Source organism: Crocodylus siamensis, chromosome 10 (genome assembly GCF_052110815.1).
Source record: "Crocodylus siamensis isolate JL-2025a chromosome 10, ASM5211081v1, whole genome shotgun sequence".
NCBI lineage: Eukaryota > Metazoa > Chordata > Crocodylia > Crocodylidae > Crocodylus > Crocodylus siamensis.
This window is the reverse complement of record NC_143404.1, coordinates 58,280,429-58,298,434: the sequence shown is the minus strand read 5'-3', so window position 1 is coordinate 58,298,434 and position 18,006 is coordinate 58,280,429. Positions and strand designations below refer to the sequence as shown.

The following is an 18,006-nucleotide window of genomic DNA, read 5'->3' as shown; positions in this document are numbered from 1 at the left end:
AATATTTAACTTTTGCTTAAACTTTGTTGTTGCCTCATTTTAAAAATGCTTATGTTTGTAGTAATATTATTAATATTTTTCTTAGGCAGAGTTTTGTTGACAACTTGCATGCCCTTATCCAGACTTTGTTCTCTGCCACATATATTGAAATATGAAATGTGCATGTTCTTTAATGCTCCTACATCATAAATAATTGTAAACGAACATTACAGTACCTGAACATAGATGAAGGATACCTTATTGAGTGGCTCTCATTGACAATACTGAGTCTTCTGGCTTTTGTTCAAGAAATGTTTCCTATCCTAAATTATCTATTTGCCCTCCAAATTGGTAGTTTTTGAAAAATTAATTCATAGATAGAGGCTGTAGATAGGTGTAACACTATACCATCTTGAGGGGCAGGGGAGGGAGCTTACTTTTCAGGAGCATGGGTCAGTTGAGCTGGTGTAACTGCATCATCTGTCTGTTCCTCTATTTAGTATATGTAGGGCTAAACTGATGAATGAAATGGGTTTAAAACCACTTCAGTAACTGATGAAATGGTAATGTGAGTTCAATATGACCTACAATAAACTAGTCCCATCTCTCCATACAGATTAAAGCTTCTTAAAGAATAGGATTCAGCTTTCCTGAGGTGTATACAAGGTATTTTGCTACCTTGTATTTGATAGGATTAGACACTGATCTACTACTGCTGTGATTTTTATTAATTGTCTTTTACTGATCAGTTAGTGTACCTTGTTCCTGCTTTGATATAAAGAAAAGTGATGTCAGTTTGTCAGGAACTTAATAACATCTAAAATGTACTGAATTTTGATATTTGAAACCCCTGATAATTTATGCTTACATAAATTATGGTTGTTGGAGATAAAATAATTATTTGGTTTAACCAAACTGATTCATAACTAAATTCAAAACTAAATGATTTTTCTTAGGGTTTCTTATTTAATAGACAAAAATGGAAGGGCTGTTGTAGTGTTAATATGTGTAACTTGCACTTGAAGCTATTAAAAAAACTCTTCTCTCTGCTTCTATTGATGCTAGTTGAAAAGAAAAGCTGTTTCACCACCCCTTGCTTTATACTGATTCTATTTATTTTTAAATCTGTCTATCAATTCTGCACTTTTTCAGCTTCTCCGGCACCAACAAGGACAGGCCAAGCAGGGAGCGTATCAGGCAGCCCAAAACCTTTCTCTCCTCAAGCCTCAACACCTATTGCTGCTAAGCAAGAAAGAACTTCCACTCCGGGAAGCATTCTGAATCTTAACCTTGGTTAGTTCTAACCTTTGAAAGTCTAATACTATTATATAAGTAACAATAGCATGGATGTGAAATAATATAAGCAAAGCGCATGAATATGGATTTAAATGCAAAGTCCTGAAGTACATGTTAACTATTGTTTCATCTTTGAAATGGTTCCCTCTTACTTGTGAAGCTGGAAATGAAAAGTATATTTTAAAACCTTCTGACTTATTGATGATGGGCAATAATAAAGTTTTGATGTTTAGTTGGATTCTATGAAGAAAATGAGACTTGGTTGCTAGTGCAGGTGCTAGAAGGTTTAGCTTCTCTTTTGTATCGTTAGAGTTGTTTATTGCAATTGCAGCATATTTCAGCGTAATAGGCAACTGTCTTAAATTGTGTCTGCCATTGAGAGACAGCCTGTGTAGTAAGGTGACATGATTAGAGGGATTGTTGTTAAAATACTAAAAACTGATTATCTTTAAGAGGTGAAGTAACATTTTTTTGTGAAACTTAACTGAAAGCCATGTTAAGAACCAGGAAGGAAGGAAGTTGAAGATTTGATGTGGTACTTTCTGAAGGCCTTTTTAACATAGTTAGTTGAAGCTTTTCATCTTGAACTCCATTTACCTGTTCATATTTTAGGCAAATAGCCTTCTGCTGAATAGATTGCTTTGTCAAGATGAAAATGATCAATGGACTTTGTGATTTCATTAACTGTGTGAGATATAGCTTGAGCTCCATTGTGAAAGTATAGACTCCAGCAGAGCAATAGGGAGTCTCCTTGAAAGTTGAAAGAACACCAGAGCACCTTGTCATGGTTCTGTGTTTCTGGACACTACCTTCTTCAACTTTTTTCAGAAGAAATCTGTTTAAGATTAGTCCATGACAGTTGCTCTGAGGCTAACTGAAGCTGTATACACGAAGATGGAGAACATTGAGCCAAAACCCTACATTTACTGTCTCAGAGCAAAGATTTTTATAAACTAAATGAGAACTGTTCTTAACAGATTGTGTCTAAAGCTGAAAAGGTAGAAGTTGGATACATGGAACATAAGAAGGAAGTTGTGTCTTTGGATGAGTAAAAGAATAACTAGATGCCAGTTTCCAGATTATCTCTGAAGTCAACTTTCTGAGATGGGATTACCAGAAAGCTTGGAAAATTTTGATTTAAAGCACCTGTTGAAAAATTTTCAGGGGCCGTTTCTGTCTTTTTTTCAGGTCTGTTGCATTCCCTTAATCCTTGGCCACCAATAGCATTGAGCTAAGACAAACAGGAAAACAATTTCCAGTAATATTTTTTTGGTACAAAAATGTGTTGATGAAAGAGACCTAATTCTTGTGGCTTTTGTTTCATATGTTGGGATTGAAAGGACTCTTGAGTGAAAAGTATATCCTTTCTCGTCTTTGGCTGGAGAGACATTCTTGCCATCATTAAAAACACTGATTGCCTATGGGTAAAATGAATGCATTGAATGTTAGTAGTTAGTTTTCTTTTACATATTTAAGACTGGATTTTCAAGTTTGTCACCCAGTTTCTCCCACTGAGAATGATGGAAGCTGTTGTACATTGAGCTCTTTTGCTCAGTATTGTGTACTGAGCTCCTCTTTGCTTCAAATTAAGCTGATTCCTTTTAAAATCCCCCCCCTTTGGTGATAGAGTTATAGTTGGTTACTGTCCCCTTTATGCAAACCTTCTTTGCACATTGAAAGATTATTTGTCAGATCCATCCTGAGTCATCTCTTTTTTAGACTATAAAAAATCCAGTCCTTTCAACTTTTTCTCATGGGTCTTTCATGCACCATATATCATTCTTATTACTCTCCCATGGACTCTACAGTTCTGTCCGTAGCTTTCTTGAAATGCTGTGCCCAAAACTAGACATGGTACTCCAGCCAAATGCTCAGCAGTAATGAGGAGAGGAGAGGAGGATTTACCCCTGGTATCTAAAATGTTGTATTTCTATTAAAATATCCCAAATGAAATTTATTTTTTTATATAACAGAATCATACTGTTGACTTCTTTAGTTTGTGATCAGCTATAACTTCCAGAATCCTTTTATGAATTTCATTTTCTTGATTTTAGACCATCTCTTCAGTTTGTTGTTGTTATTTATAAATACAACTTTGTCCTCCACAGTGCTTGCAATACCTTGTACCTTAGTATTACTCTCAGATTTTGTAAAAGTATTCTCTGGTCCATCATCCAGTTCACTAATTAAAATATTGAATGTAACCAGGCCTAGGAAACACTACACAGACAACCCACTTTAGATGCCCTCCAAATTTTGACAACCATTAATAACCATTCCTTGAGGGTGATTTTTCAATCATTTGTGCACCCAGGATAGTGGTGATTCCATCTAAACTATAATCTCCTAGCTTGCTTATAAGAATGTGACTTGGAGCAGGAACAGAAGCTTTACTAAAGTCCAGATATCACACCTGCTGCTTTCCCATTATTCAGTAGGTCAGTTATCCTGTCAGGCTAGGTTTGCCATGATTTGTCACTGTATAGGAATCATTTAATTGAATGACTTGTACATTTTATGGACAAGCATTAAGTTGCTTAATTTCTGCTCCTTCTTGCTCCGTTGTAGTATTAGGCATAGTATTAGCACCAGAGCAGCACGTGCTTTTGTATACATTGTGTGTTTGTGTGTGTACTATATATAGAATTATATTCTATATAATTTGCTGCTACTATGCACACAGCAGTGGGAAGATAAAAGAAAAGCTGGTTGTTCAAAGAGCAACATAGTCTTCAGCATTGACTTTTCTATGTGGGTTACATGGTGACTTATTTGTAGTTGTATCAACACTGAAAAAAGAACATCATCAGTCCAAATATGTGGGCCCTCTTTACAATCTTTCAAACTATATAGTTATGCAAATAAGTATGTTACCTCAGTTACTTCTAATAAACAATACCTCCATCACAAAAAAAATAAATCTATCAACAGTCTCTTCAGTGTCTAGACTTACGAATCTGAAAAGAAATTACAGCATTTTCTCAGAGGCTGTACTTTTGTGTTTTAGTTGAGAGCTAGTTGTCAGCCATTCTGGTGGAACTTAGACCCTCTAAAATGTGGTATTTACTTTGGCATCTCTGTTGACATGGTTTTATTGTGTTGCAGATAAAATACGTAGGTAAAGATTATGATTCTTTTCTTGTAACAGTTTATTGTGCTCTATTCAGTTCATTCATAGATTTATCTTATTCTCTTTATGGTTAAATAATTTCAGAATGGTTTGTACCACAGGTTGGGAACCTAGGGCATTTATGCACGTGCTCTGGGAGAGAGAGAGTGTGTGGGGGGGTGGAAATGGGGGTTTAATTAGAGTGGCTCTGAGGGACGTTGTAATTAAAGTGCCCGGAGCATCTTACGTATCAGCATCCCTGCACTGAAAAATGGTGGCAGGGGTGCTTTAAAGCTCATTTGAGGTTTAGTTAAAGCTCCCTTGCCACCGTTTTTCAGTGTGGGGGTGCTGATGCGTGTGATGTTGGAGTCTGCTGGAGCATGGCAATTACCACACTCCAGCAGACTCGATTAATCAAGTCTGTTCTAACGTGCTGTAATTACAGAATGTCAGAGTAGCCTCACTGCGCATGTATAGGTGCCCCTACAGCTCATAGGCCAAATTCAACTCAGACCTGGCACTTTGGCAGCATTTGGCAGTGGGGGTTTAAGTGGTGGTCACCACTGCAGGATTAAGTAGTGGCAGCTGGCCCTTCACTTGTGCGGCCTTCTCTGATCCAAACAGTCCTTTCAACCTGCAGCCTAAGAATGTTGCCAACTGCTGATGTATACAGTTAGAAGTTGTAACAAATGGGAAAGTTTGAGTCCACTTCCTGGTTTAACTCAACGCCAGCCCAGCCATGGAGTCCTGTGCTGCCTTCAAAATGCCCCCCTGCCCTCTTCTGCTGCAGGGACAGGCAACCCCTATCCCAGCATCCAAATCCAGACTTACCTCGACTGCAGCTCCCTGGGGCGTGCACAGAGACAAGTGGTGCTTTCTGCCTACAATCACCCTTCCCCTTGCTCTCACCAGCAGAACAAAGCAAAAACCCGGACATTTGGTCAGATTTGAAAGACCCACCCAGACAGAGATTGCAGGACTTAAAAAGAGGCCATGTCCGGGAAAATCTGGACGTGTGGCAGCCTTATTATTAATTAAAAAAAAAAAGTATCAAACTGAGTAGTTGAGTAGCAGAGAACATTAGTCAGCTGAGTGGTATTCGCTGCCTGGCTCAGTTATCTGAGTAGATACAGTTGTTTTTGCCTCTGCCTGGCTCAGCTAGAGTTACCTAGTTTGGTTACTTATCAGATAGGTATCTTATATTCACATTTTTAATTATATTGGTTTGGTTCAACTCTTGCAGGTATTGCTGAGGGTCGTGTTCCATTTCTTCATGCAATAAATCCATTAGGATTTGTCCTTATGTCCTAAGATGTCCTAGTTCTCCTGATTATTACACTCTATTTAGTAAAAACATTCTTAAAATACTATTGAAAGTTAAGAACTCACTGATAGTATTACAGTCCTGGAAAAAGAATATTTTGTTTCTAAAATTATAAAATATACTCCGTATCATCTAAAGAGCTTCTGCCCTGTAATGAAGCAAATTACCATATCAAGTCAATTTAAGAATGCATGATTTTTATGGAAAGTTATAACATAATGTAATTATAATCGTTAAGTATGTACACAGGGAGAGGGTGACTAATACTAACAAGTACTTTCCTCAGATGTGAAAAACACTTTCAAAACCACTGAAATGACTTTGAAAACCATCTCTACCCAAGAGCACTGACATAACTAAAGAGCTTATTTTCTTTTTGAAAAACAACTTAAGTACTATGTCTTAGGGTGCCTGTTCACATGCGGGGAGGCTGCTCCAATATGCTATAACTACAGTGTGTTGGAGCAGACAATGAATAGAGTCTGCTTGTGCTGGAGCATGGTAATCAGAGTCTTGTGTTTCAGCATCCCCATGCTGAAAAATGGTGGTGGGAGTGCTGTAACTACAGCTCGTTTGAGCTGTATTTAAAGTGCCCCCACTGCCATTTTGAAGTGCAGAGACACTGATACATGAGAGATGCTGCTGGTGCTTTAATTAGAGTGGCTCTTGGAGCCGCTTTAATTAAGGTGCCCCTCCACCCACGGAGCACATATAAAAACACTCTAAATCTTAAAGACTGAGTTCTGTGTTATACTCAGCCATCCCCAGCCTTGGTGACATGAGGAGTTGGAAAATCCTAAATCCAGTTCTGTCATAGTTTTGTTGAGTTTAATGCCAGAAGAGTTTGTTAGAGCATCTAGACTGATTTCTTGAGTGTCACAGGCAATTAAATGTCACCAGGGTATCTGTATTAAGCCTGCTGCATTTTACTCCTTAGAAGCTGAATCATGGAGAACAGCAGAGACCAAAGTGCCATCAGTGCCCAAGCCTTTATAATGATAGGGAACAGACTAGGTGAGATGTTTTAGCCTACCAACCACATGTGATGCTGCAGAAGTTTAGTAAAAGCCTCAGACTGCTGATCTGATCTGGGGCAAAATTCCTTGGTCCACCCCACATGGCAGTACAGACTCAGGATGTAAAACAGGATCATTTATTTCAGTACTAATATGTGCTTTTAAAAAATTAATTTAGAATTGTTGTGCCCGTTTCAACCATCCATTTAGATTTTGATCATTTTGAAGTTTCGTACCAAAGGGTGTCCTTGATTATACGTTTAAAAGTATAAATTATAAAGTCTGTAGAGCAAATAGACTGAAGTAAAAGCATTTCTTCATCTTCCTTTCATCCTACAATACATCATTCTACCATATAGCAAATGCTTTTTATCTCACTTTTAAAGACAGGAACTCTGCCCTCAGTGACTTAAGCCCTCTCCCATTGCCCATCAGACAAATGGGCTTTTCAGAATGTTCAAGGTAAACAAATTATAATGAGTCTTATTGTGAATGCCCTTCATTCATGCTTTGCTTCACAGTATAGCATAGACTCTTAGAAAAATTGAGGGGAAATGAGAAGAGACCACTATCTTGTTAATGAGCTCAGTTCAGACCTCTCAGTATATGGCTGCAGACATTTCTACAGCCTTTATTGAGACAGTAGCTACTTTAAATATATACTTATATGGTTACTTGGCTTATATGTATGTAAGCCAAAGAGAAGGTTATTTTCCAGGATATTCAAGGGTCTACTGTGTTTGATAGGGCTAAGCCAGTGATTCCACTGATATAACCGTCCTTATTTGTATATTTCTTCCCCTGTTCGTAAATCTCTTTTAAATGCAAACACTGTCGGTAAATTTATTTTCGATTTCTTTCATCCCTACATAACAGTAAAATTACAGCAGCAACTTTACCAGCAATAGATAGCTGATTATAATTAAGAATGGTGATCTTTGGATTATTTTGCATCTGTTATTAAAAAAAAATGATTCTAATCTGTACTTTTGAATTTGAATATTGAGACTAAGGGGGGGAGGAAATCTGTTATGTTTGTGCTAAAGTTTTTATTTTGGAGTTGTTTTATTTTGGAGTTTACGTGTAAAGAATCATTCTAAAAGAACAGTAAGTTCTAGTTACCCTACATGTTTGTCTGCCTAAAATTCAGTAACTTAGCAAAAACTTGTTATTTATGAGTACTAGTTTTCTGTAAAGTATCTTTCTTAATTAAAAAACACCTTTTTAATATCTTTCAGATCGCAGCAAAGCCGAGATGGATCTAAAAGAGTTGAGTGAATCAGTTCAGCAGCAGTCCACACCTGTACCACTAATTTCACCAAAGCGACAGATTCGCAGCAGGTTTCAGCTTAATCTTGACAAGACAATAGAGAGTTGCAAAGCACAGCTAGGTATGCACATGTCCAGAATGCATTAAGCAGTGGGAATGTGAAACCCAAACTTAAAAGAAACGGAATTTAATATTTTTTTCTTACATTTTTGAGGAAAAAAAATTCCAAGTTGTGAAAATTTAAACATGTTAAAACTTAAGAATAGGTGATGTTCTTTGAACATTTAGGGACTTTGTTCCAGCTTAGTGCATGCATGGTCTAACACACAGTAGAACCTACAGTTAGGAATCACTGTGTGAAGAACTTTCATGTTTTATTTCTGCTATTTTTACGTGTCAAAGTGGATAAATATTATGGTTTTATTGTTTGCTCATAATAGGACTGTCCAAGTAGTGGCCCCTGGGCTACCCTTGGGCCACAAGGGGTTAACTGGCTTCTGCCTGGTTGTCATTGTCCCCATTATAGGTTAGGCTTGTGCTGCTCTTCTGGTAGAGGCAGGAAGAGGATTGCCCATGGAGTGGGGGTAGAAGGAAAGGTCCTCATGTTGCTTGTGTGGCAGGGGGTTGCAGGTGGTAGGGATTTCGAGGACCAGTGCAGCATGCGAACCCTGGCTGCTCTGAAGCTGGACAGCCCTAGCTTATAACATGAAACTATAGCTAGCTTTGTAACAGCTATCCAGTATTAACAAATCCCTGTATGCAAGATAGGGAGTAGTATAGCTTTGTATATCTTTACAAATACTGAAAGCAAATGACAGCCTCTCCCTGAAAAAACAAAGTCTGGAATCAGTTTGGCAGACATGGAGGTAAATAAGAAGTGATGGTTTGTCATGTGATTGGGCCTTTCAAGGGCTCTGCAGTCATGCCCTTACAGAAGTACATGGCTGAAGAGCACTTTAAAAGTGCCCAGTCAAGTGACAATCTGAATCCTTAGTACATGATATATGTAATATATGCACCATCATTACATGAGGGTTCAGGTGAAGGTGCTCCAAAGCAAAGTGCCTTCATTAACTTGTGTCAATGCATGCTGGGAGCTCTGTTCAGAATGGGAGGAGGGGAGGGAGCGCTGTCTGGTGTTTATTTGCCCAGCCTGTGCTGGATTGTGGGGCAGGTGGATTGGAGCCCCCGAGGGTAAACCCTAGACTGAGCTCCCTTTGCCCCTTTCCCTCCCTCCCATTCTGAAGACAGCGTAGGGGTGGCGGGAGCAGATCTAGGGGACAAGCAGCTGCAGACAAACTTGAACTTCATCCCCCAGCTCCCCAGCCCCAACAGCAAACATACGTTGGGTCTGGGGGCTCACTGTAATTTATACAGCAGTGAGCATATATCTGTTAGCACTGATAGATTCTAATATATGGTTATTTATTTGACAAAAATTGTACATGCACACATTTGCCAGACTAGGCCCTGGATTAGACAAATCTAGAACAAGAAGATATAGGAAGAAGGTATTGCCAAGGATTAAATACAGTAAAATGTGAATTAGATCATATAGAAAGCGGCACTCATTAATTTTGGTATTCTTAAATAGTGAGATGTAAGGCTTCAGGGAAAGGAGTAAGTAGCTTATTAATGTTAAGTCAGTGTAACAGTACAAATTTACTTGTACTTCAGTGTATGGAATCATGCAAAAACCTTGTTTTTTTGTGATGTCACAGAGTCTCTATGCAGTCAATATGGATTATGGTTCTTTTTCCTATTAGGAATAAATGAAATCTCTGAGGATGTTTACACTGCAGTGGAACACAGTGACTCTGAGGATTCTGAAAAATCAGACACCAGTGACAGCGAGTATATCACTGATGAAGATCAGAAATCAAAGAATGATCAAGAAGATGGAGAGGATAAGGAAAGTGGAAGAAGCGACAAAGAGTCACTGACCATGAAAAAAAAACCTAAAACACCAGCTCAGGTTGAAGACAAAGAAGAGCTTAAAAGCACAAGTCCATCATCAGAGAAAACAGATGTTCCAGTTAAAGAAAAGGCAAATACAGACTCTGAAAAAGAGTTTTCTGAAAAGGGAAAAAGTTTGCAGCATCCTGCAAAGGAAAAACTGAAAGGTAAAGATGAGACGGACTCTCCAACAGTGCATCTGGGTCTAGACTCTGATTCAGAGAGTGAACTTGTCATCGATCTAGGAGAGGATCATTGTGGGCGTGACGGAAGGAAAAATAAGAAAGAACCTAAGGAACCACCCCCTAAACAAGATGGTAAGTTGAATCGATTTTTGTTCTTTTTCTTTTTCTTAAGTGATTCTTGAGCAGGATGCAGTGCCACCTGCAGGTGCCTTGAGATCCTTTCAAGGGTGGCAACGGATGCCATGCAGTGTTAGCACTGTTTAGTTGTACAAATATGATTCATAAGATAAACTTGGAGATTTCAGTCCATAGTGTCAAAAACATTCTCATCTGTTGTGGTCTTTCTGAGTTCTTTTCAACAGAAGAATTACTCTATAGTAAAAAAAAAAAAAAGAGTAAAAACTAAGAGCTGGCATTTTCCAAGGGGTTGCTTGAGTCTAAAGAGGCTGAAAATGTCTGCCTTAAAGCAACAAACCTATAATTTTCAGTTTTATCATCGAATGGAAATTCTTCATCGTGGTATGGATATTTTATTATTGATTTTTCCGACTTATTGACTAGGTTTTCATTCCTCACATAAATTAATTCATCTTTCTAAGTAAAATAATTCACAAGAGAGTAGTGGTGCATTTCAGCATTGCTTGCTAAGGTGGCGCACACAATATATATGCAACCTTGCATAAATCTGGAATTTTCTCTTCTGATTTTTCAAGATTTTTAATTTCAGTGATAACTTTTACCTTATAGTAAGTCCTCCCCAAAATTGCAGCCTTTCATAAGAGTTTAGCTGGGTCAAGCACATAGAATGTATATAGTCTCATTAATAAAAGTGATAAAAGCAAATAAATTATGTACAATGCTAAATTCAGCTTTTTATGTTGGAACACCTTTTTTTCCTTTACTTGTTTTTTTTGTAGGTTAGTTGAACACACAGGCTGCTTTTAGACATAACCTCCCCCCCAAAATAAAAAAAAGTGCTTTACCAGAAGCAGCATCATGTTAGTTTGACTTGGCTCTGCATTGTCTGTAGAGATCAGGTGCTTAAGCAGGGCTTTTTGGCAGTTTTATCTAAAAGCTGATTTGAATCAGTTGTAAGGTAAAAGTGCCAAAAAAGCCCCACTAAAGTACCCAATCTAGCCATTGGACGAGCTGGGTCCAGCTAATGCAATGCCTCTTCTGGATGTATGTTGGGCTCAGCGCGAGAACATGCCGAGTTTACAATAAAGCGCTATTTTAATATCTGTAAAGAGCCTTATTGACTCAAGTATCCCATATAATTTAAGCATTGTCATGTTTTAGTGCTTATTTGGTGCTTTTGAACTTTGAATCTTAAAATTGGGATATAATAGGTAATTTTTTCTGTTAGTTACTGAAGAAAGTTGAGCATCTGGTTGAACTTAAAGGTAGTATACAATACCCTTTCAGATATGAACTTAATTTTAGGATTGTCTGTACATATCAAGGTTCTTATGCAATAAAACAGTTAGTTACTCGAAGTAGTTTTCTGCTGATTCATAAATAGATAATACAGCAGAAGTGTTAACAGATAAATGATATACTTAATATGATAAAACTATTTTGCTTACTGATGTAATATATATTTAAATATTTAAACTTTCTTTTAATGATTTGAAAATACAGGAAACCCTCGCTATTTGTGGGTTTGGCATTCGCAGTTTCAAAGATTCGCGAATGCTGAACCTGCATTTTAAATGCACTTTATATACTCCTCGGGAGCTCTGCACTTGCTGCCCGCCGCTGGGCTCTCACTGCCGCTGTCGCGTCCCCGCCAGGACCGTGCCCCTCTGCCAGCCTCTGGGGGCACTGCTTTCATGAACGCAGTGCCTTATTCGCGGATTTTGCCATTTGCGGGGGATACAAGAACATATCCCCTGCGAATGGCTGGGGTTGCGTGTAATGTAGTATATAGAAATTGTATGAACTGGTAATGATTGATATTAAAAAATATTTACTATTTTTAAGCATTCTGACATGGTTCCTTCTACATGCAATTTAGAGATTAGTTTCATAGAAGTTTATTAGACAAGGCAAAGTTAATTTTTTTTATTGCAGTGGTTAGAGAAATTTTTCTTTAGTTCACTTATGCATTGATCCAGGCTCCACTATCATAATCCAAGCCTGAATTGTCTTCCTCTTACATTTCTTTCAGTTGAACATGAATTTCACACACTTTCTGTACCAGATTATCTTGTGATTTGCTCGAACTACAGATCTCCTGTCCAAAATTAGGATACCACACCCTACTATTAAATTTTGTCAGACTTATTCTGCAAACTGGAGAAAATTGGATTGGACAACAAAGCTAATTATTTCTGGCCCTATCATTATGATCCGATGAGCAACGGAATCGGCTTTCAATTTGGGACTGCCCACGGCAGTTGCTTCAGTAACATTTCTGATATGACAATGCCAACAGTCATAGGTAATAATAGGATACTGTGTTTCAATTCTGGGTTTATATTATCCTTCTAAATAAAGAATAAAATTGTGCATTCATGTTACGTCCATAAACAGTGGTCTTCTGACTGACATGTCAGCTAGGCTACAAGCTGACCTTGACAGGTTGCAACGGTGGGCGGATGAGAATAGGATGGGGTTTAACACTGATAAGTGCAAGGTGTTGCACATGGGGAGGAAGAACCGGCACCACACCTACAGGTTGGGGAACTCTCCTCTTGCCAGCACGGAGACGGAAAAGGATCTTGGAGTCGTCATTGACTCCACGATGAACATGGGCCGGCAGTGTGGGGAGGCAGTCAAGAAGGCCAATCGTACCCTATCATGCATCCACAGATGCATATCGAGCAGGTCCAGGGAGGTGATCCTCCCCCTCTATGCGGCACTGGTCAGGCCGCAGCTGGAGTACTGCGTCCAGTTCTGGGCGCCACACTTCAAGAGGGACGTGGACAATATGGAGAGAGTTCAGAGGAGGGCCACTCGTATGATCAGGGGTCAGCAGGGCAGGCCTTATGAGGATAGGCTACGGGACCTGAACCTGTTTAGCCTCCACAAGAGAAGGCTAAGGGGGGACCTTGTGGCCTGCTACAAACTGGTCAGGGGGGATCAGCAGGTATTGGGGGAGTCCCTGTTCCCCCGTGCGCTGCCAGGAGTGACCAGGAATAACGGTCACAAACTGGCGGAGGGTAAGTTTAGATTAGATATTAGGAGGCGCTACTTCACAGTCAGGGTGGCTAGGGCCTGGAACCAGCTTCCAGGGGAAGTGGTGCAGGCTCCTAGCCTGGGGATTTTTAAAAGGAAGTTAGATGAGCACCTTGCCGGGGTCATCTGACCCCGGTGCTCTTTCCTGCTAAGGCAGGGGGTCGGACTAGATGATCTACCTAGGTCCCTTCCGACTCTAGCTACTATGAAACTATGAAACTATGTTTCATCATAGAAGGCCACCCACTCTTACAGTCATGTAATTGGTAACGTGAGCATCTCTGTAAGAGACCTGAGCAGCTAACACGGTCAAAAGTGATACTGAGAAAAAAATTACTATTACTTCATTAATAATAGAGGTATACGGTGTATATCAGTGGCATATTGGATCAGCACCAATGAAAGGAAAATTAACAATATCAGCAATCGGCTTTTTTGGGCCAGTGTAGCCAATAATGTCACCGATTAAATGCTGCACGGGGGGCAGATTGAGGCCCCTACGGTGAAGGACAGAGAGGGGCAGGGGCAGGGGCAGGGGGAGGTGCTGCCCAGCCAGGGCAGTGAATGTTACCCCAGGAGCGGGACAGAGCCACGATGGCTTGTCCAGGAGGGTGGGGAGGGGGGATGGCTTCCCACTGCTGTGTGCATTCCTGGGGGAGGAATGCGGGGGTATGTGCCTCTGCCGATTTGTGCACAGGGCAGAGGCAGGCTGTAGGCTCAGGGCCAGGGTCTGCGTCAGCCTCTTCCCTTCAGAGGGGCTGGGCTGGGGCTGTGCTTGGGCTGGGCACTGAGAGGGTGGTTACGGGTTGGGCTGCAGCCACCCCAAAATTCCCTGTAGCCATTCCTCTCAGCTCTGCCACTGCCCACCCCGTCTCTGGCTGCCCGGAACACGACCCTGGCCCAGCTCCCCTGCCAGGAAGAGGCCAGCACAGCTTCTGGCTCTGAGCCCACAGCAGGCAGCCCACCCTTGCATGGTGCACAAATACAGGAGAGCACATCCCCCCCATGCCTCCCCTGGGTGTGTGTGCAGCAGCAGGGAGCTGCCTTCCTTCTCTACCCCCTCCTGCACCCACTGGATTAGCCACCCATGGCTCTGTCCTGCTCCTGGAGTTGCATTCAGTTCTCTGGTTGGGCAGTGCCTGCCCCTGCCGCACTCCCTCCCTCATCATGGGGGCCTTGATCTGCCTCCTCATGTCCCTTCAACACCCCCCCGCGCCTCTTCCTCCCCCCTAGACTTACTGCCCAGACGCTGTCAACTACTGGGCTGTGTTCCTGTAAATCTGCTATCAGATCAGCATTGGCCAATATGGATGGTTAATAATCGGCCGTTGGTATTGGCCAAGAAAATCTTTATCAGTGCACCTTTAATGGAATACTAATGTTCAGCTGTTACACTACTTAAGGTGGCAAAAAGTTTTGATGCATCTGAGAGTAGATCAAGTAATAAGCTGTGGGAAATAGTGGTATGGTGAACCCACAAATCTCTGGTACGTTGTATACAATTCATTTGCTTACAAAATTGCCAGTCCACCTTTTGTTGCAGTGTTTTGTGAATGCCCTCTTCTTTCACCTCTTTGGTTTTGTTTGTCTTCTGAAGTAATCTCAAGAGTGGAGAAAAATTGTTTTCTTTCTAATTCATGATCCATTTGTGTGAACCCGCTATTTCCCCTGGAGTGACAGCTGCATCCTAACATGCTTATCTGCCACGTTACTATCACAAAGAAGATGAAAAAACAATTTTTTGCAGTGTCTATCATTTGGGAATTGCCACTAGTTGCTCAGATGAGAAAGAGAATGGGAATTGTATTTTCAGTAATATAATTTGTGTATGTGTCTTTTACATTGCTCACTCTTTTCCAGACTGGAAATCCAGCACAGTAGACATGTCAGTACAAACTGAATATTATGTTTTACATTTGTTTAGTTGCAGGTAAAATTCCACCTTCTTCTAATGCAAGCAACCCACCTCCTCCCTCTGAGAGTCCTGTGCTGACCCGCTGTGCAGCCCAAACTCCGCCAGCTGGTGTCACAGCTACTACTAGTGCTACTTCTACTGTCAGTGCTCCAGCTGCAGCTACGGGCAGTCCTGTGAAAAAGCAGAGGCCACTTTTACCTAAGGAAACAGCCCCTGCTGTACAGCGAGTAGTGTGGAATTCCTCAAATAAATTTCAAACATCGTCTCAGAAGTGGCACATGCAAAAGGTGCAGAGGCAGCAGCAGCAGCAGCAGAGCCAGCAGTCTCAGTCACAACAACCTCAGTCCTCTCAAGGGACAAGATATCAGACGAGACAGGCAGTTAAAGGTATACACTTTCTAACTCAAAAATGTGCCTGTGATGCCGTAAGTCTCTGGTAGCAATCAGTGCTAGAAAGCTGTCTAACTAGGAATTCTTTCATAAAAACAATCTCAAAATGTGGTTCTACCTTGAAAAGTGACTCTAAAATGCAGCAACATACTCAACATGCCTGTTTTTTCTGGTGTGTATACAGGGTCATATCTTCTTATCTTAATGTCAGTAAGATTGTATGGCTTTTGCCATGGTCAACTGTCACAAGTCTGGAAGAGTGAACTGAATTATTTTCTGGATCACCTATCAGTAGAACTGTTAACATGTTAACATCAAATTGGGCATCAGTTACCTGGCCGTTTCCCCAAAGGCTGATCTGCCCACTTGAAAGAGAGTGTAATTTGATGACAACAAGATTGCACGGCTGTTACCAAAGGCTTTTTTTTTGTTTTATAGGGTTTTTTCATTGCTTGTGGTAATACATGAGCAAGGAAGAAGCAGTTTGATTCTCAGATCCTACACTGAGTTTGTGACACTGTAAACTGAGCAAATTTCATATAAAAATTAATTGGGAAAGTAAGTGTAAAATACCATGAAGCTTTATGTTTTACAAAGAGTATAAAGTCATGTTTTAAAGCTCAATACAGACATTAAGAATTAATATACAGTTTATTAGGATCAATTCAAAAGTCACACTACGTCTGGCTTTATGCCATTTTACATTTTTTGGTAAAAAAAAAAAAAAAAAAAAAGAAGCTGATTGGAGTTATTTTAGTGTATCTCCAAATCTGAAGAATGTTAAATGGACACAGATAACCAGGGGAGCTACTTTTACAGCAGTTACTCCATTTTCAACAACAGAGGGGTGTTCTTATTATGAAATACTTGAAGTAAGCCATTAATCATCATAAGCAAGAGTGTCTCAGGTTAAGTGTAAGCATGGATATGAATAAAACTATTTGCTTAATTGAGGTAAGGAATGTTACAATTCTCATGCCTCAATCAGCTGAAGGCCAAACTGCCTTGCACTCACTCAATTTGGATTAGATATGGCAAAAATTCTTCATGAAAGGGAACAAAAAACTAACACCTGTAATAAAAGCAGTATTAATCACAAAAGAATGGAAGGGAATCATAAAGATGAGACTGAAACAAGGTGTTGTAAGATGCATTGTAATACAGAGCATAGTTTCAATGACTTAATAAAAAAAAGGTCAATTATTTGTTGACACAATTTAACGTGGTTGACAGAGCCTCATGTCAAGACAAATGGAGACTACAATGATTCCAAATTGCAACACAGCCTGTACTAGCTGGAAGTTCTGCATGCTGGAAGGTTAATAGGTAGATCTCTGAAAAGCAGGATAAAGAAGTTTAGGAGATTGCAGCGAGACTCAGATTTACAGGAGGGAGTTATGCCTTAGTGAAACTTTAGAAGGTATGCTTGGAAAATGTATTGCTATGTTTTCTTTTAGATCAAATATAAGAGTGGCCAGTTGATTAATAAGAGCCAGTATCATGGTTGTCAGTTTATCACTTAGGTTTCTAACTAATAGTGGCAAAAACAAGCCAGCTGTAACCCAGTGAAATAGCTAGGTGCATACACTTACCAAAGGCACTGTTAGCAACAGCACTATAAAGCAGTTTGATAGTAGTGTGCCTGGTAGTTTTCAGATTTAATTGATGTATGTATTCAGTGAATCAGCTCTATATTCTGTTTTCTTAGCTGTACAGCAAAAAGAGATCACTCAGAGCACTTCCACATCAACTATCACCTTGGTTACAAGTACTCAGCCTGTTTCTATGGTTACCAGCTCTGGATCTGCAAGTACGCTTTCTTCTTCAGTTAATACAGACTTGCCAATAGCAACGGCTTCAGCTGATGTGGCTGCAGATATTGCTAAGTACACTAGCAAAGTAAGTTCTTTAACAAAGTTTTCTTAATGACTTCAGAATAAAAGTATTAAGCATTCAGTTGGTTGTCAACTATGTGGAAGTTTTGTGTCCTCTCCTCAGTAACAGACAGAGTTTGATGAAAGATCAAACTTCTGAGCCATCATTTAACACCTGGTTTGATGCAGCCACCTGTCAGTTCAACCCACAGACAAGTGTATACTGTCCATTACAGTTACTACTTCAGCAATTATTACAGTAGCATCTCCTCCCTTGTCTCCATAATTGCTCATTTTTGTTATATGAAGGGGGATTGGAAATGTATTTTCTGTATTTCTTAAAAGAATAGTGCTATACTCAGTATTGTAGAATAATTCCCATTAATGCTAGTAGAATTCACTTTCTGTAGATTTCTGTTAACAAGTCAAATAAAACCTGGTCTGTTTTAAAACACTGTGTGCTCACCAAATGATAACTGGAAGCATCACAAATGCTTAGCCTGTGTGAAAAT

At 40.0% G+C, this 18,006-nt stretch overlaps 1 protein-coding gene across 23 annotated transcripts in view; it reads left to right on the top strand.

Moving 5' to 3' along the window:
• The window catches only part of ZMYND8 (zinc finger MYND-type containing 8), a 110,000-nt gene that overhangs the window by 80,412 nt on the left and 11,582 nt on the right, over positions 1-18,006 (top strand). For 20 of the 23 annotated variants that reach the window (XR_016444423.1, XR_016444426.1, XR_016444424.1 and 17 more), the window contains 5 exons: positions 1,132-1,272; positions 7,963-8,115; positions 9,761-10,267; positions 15,240-15,617; positions 17,329-17,519. Coding sequence is in view for 19 of the 23 variants with exons in the window: in XM_090064501.1 (XP_089920627.1) it covers positions 1,132-1,272; positions 7,963-8,115; positions 9,761-10,267; positions 15,240-15,617; positions 17,329-17,519 (1,370 nt within the window). In the remaining 4 variants the exon portion in view is untranslated. The remainder of the gene's footprint in view (positions 1-1,131; positions 1,273-7,962; positions 8,116-9,760; positions 10,268-15,239; positions 15,618-17,328; positions 17,520-18,006) is intronic. The other 3 variants (XM_090064517.1, XM_090064516.1, XM_090064515.1) reach the window with 1 other exon arrangement.